Source organism: Chrysochloris asiatica, unplaced genomic scaffold (assembly GCF_000296735.1).
Source record: "Chrysochloris asiatica unplaced genomic scaffold, ChrAsi1.0 scaffold00444, whole genome shotgun sequence".
Taxonomy (NCBI): Eukaryota; Metazoa; Chordata; class Mammalia; order Afrosoricida; family Chrysochloridae; genus Chrysochloris; species Chrysochloris asiatica.
Window position 1 is genome coordinate 1,308,576 of NW_006408962.1, and position 1,949 is coordinate 1,310,524.

At 36.7% G+C, this 1,949-nt stretch overlaps 1 protein-coding gene across 1 annotated transcript in view; it reads left to right on the forward strand.

Moving 5' to 3' along the window:
* The window catches only part of SNX31 (sorting nexin 31), a gene marked incomplete at its 3' end in the record, with an annotated part of 76,155 nt that overhangs the window by 68,356 nt on the left and 5,850 nt on the right, over positions 1-1,949 (forward strand). Inside the window, exon 10 of the mRNA XM_006877172.1 lies at positions 259-462. Within this exon, the coding sequence (XP_006877234.1) occupies positions 259-462 (204 nt within the window). The remainder of the gene's footprint in view (positions 1-258; positions 463-1,949) is intronic.

Genomic DNA, 1,949 nt, shown 5'->3' on the forward strand with positions numbered 1-1,949 from the left:
GATAGGATGAATGTAAAACTGATGTTCTCCCATGTAAACCTACATAATTCACAGTAAAAACTTAAAAACAAACAAACAACAAAAAGAGTAGTGGGACTCTGTCTTCATTTGAATCATCCAGAAGAAAAAGGGAATTTCCCTGAGCCTGAATCCCACGTTCTTATAGAATGATGGTTGTTTTTTACATGAGAGTTTCATCTGCTTCATGTGGTCTTTTGTCTCCCCCAACCCTCACCCCACCCCCATTTTTGGGTGCAGTTTTTGGAGCTGTCACGAGAGGTACAACACTATGGATGTTTGCAGCTGGATCCCTGTACCTGTGACTACCCAGAACCGGGATGTGTGGCTATTGTTTCTGTCGGCAATTATGAAATCAGTTGCCATATAACCCTGCCTGGTGACCAAACCCAGGATGTCATTTTCCAGATGAACAAGGTCAAGTGCTGGCAAGTCACATTCCTTGTGAGTATCTTGGTATGTACATTGGCTTACCGAGGAAGACTCCACCTATGGTTTAAAAATTGTCCACTTAGATGATCTACCGAAGAGGTACAAATGCATCCTGACAAAGGCTTATTGGTGGCTGCAACAGGCTGGCAACAGGGAGAAAATGGGAGTTCTTGCTGGATTACAAGCTTCCATGAATGTGATTAATTTCAAAATGAGGGGGATAAGGTAGAATTCCCGCTGAATAGTTTTTCACATGGGTCTGGTGAATGGGGATAGGGGAGGATGGGGATAGGATTTTACTATTTAATTGTGTGTAACTGTTATCAGGACTAATTGTGATTGTCACAAACGCAAATGTAGAAGATGTGAAACTAAAAGGGGGGAGTAGTTACTGTTCCATTTCAGGAACTGAGGACCCAAGGACCAGCAAGAGGGAAGATCAGGTGTGGAGCATGGGATCCTAGCCAGAAAAGCGGTGCCAGCAGAGATGGTGGCAGAGGCGATGGCCTAGAGAGATAGAAAAGCATGGATTGAGAAAGGCAGTGGGACTGGCTGGCTTCAAAATGTGCCCTTTGGGTGTTTAAACAAATGAGAATTTTCTGTTTCAATTTGTGTACATCAAAAAAAAAGGGGGTTGGATAGAGGTAAATAGTGTTAACTGATGGTAGGTGGAAGGGCTTGTAATCATTGCAATGAAACAGAATATGATTTGTTGAATGTAAAACTGATAATCTGCCCTGCAAACTTTCACTCAATTCACAATAAAAACTTAAATAAATGTAAAAAAAAAAATGCTAATAGGACTGTCCCACAAACTTTTTGAAGCCCTCATATCTTTTTCTTTAGCTTTAATATTATTAACCTCTCTGCATTTTTATCATTTAAATGAGACTCTTAAGTAAAACATATAGTGAGTCTTGTTTTTGTTTTGTTTTTTAAATCAAATTTGACGTTTTATTTTTCTAACTACAGTATTTAATATTTATATTTGATTAAATGTACATGGGTTTAGGTTTCAATCTACTGTCTTGCTACTTATTTTCTTTTCCTGCCTTCTTTTGATTAACTGGGCATTTTTATGATTCCAGTCATTTGCACTAATGGTTACTTTAGAGTTCTCAACAGGCATCTTCAAATTATTACAGTCTCCTTTCAAATATTTGACCACTTCATGAACAGTGCAAAAGCTTTACAATCTATAATTCTATTTTATACTATTAGTGCCATACTTTAACTCTATACATGCTATAGTTTTTTTTGTTTTTTGTTTTTAAATTTAAGGCTTTTATTGTGGATTGAGTGAAAGTTTACAGGACACATCATCAGTTTCACATTCAACAATTTATTTAACTTGTTTCATTATATTGATTATAATCCCCTCTATATACCATCAGTTAAAAGTATTTCTCTCTATCAACTTTAGCTTTTTTAAAAAACACACAAACAAAAAAACCCACTCAGTCATATATAATAATTTACATCTCCAAAGGGCACATTCT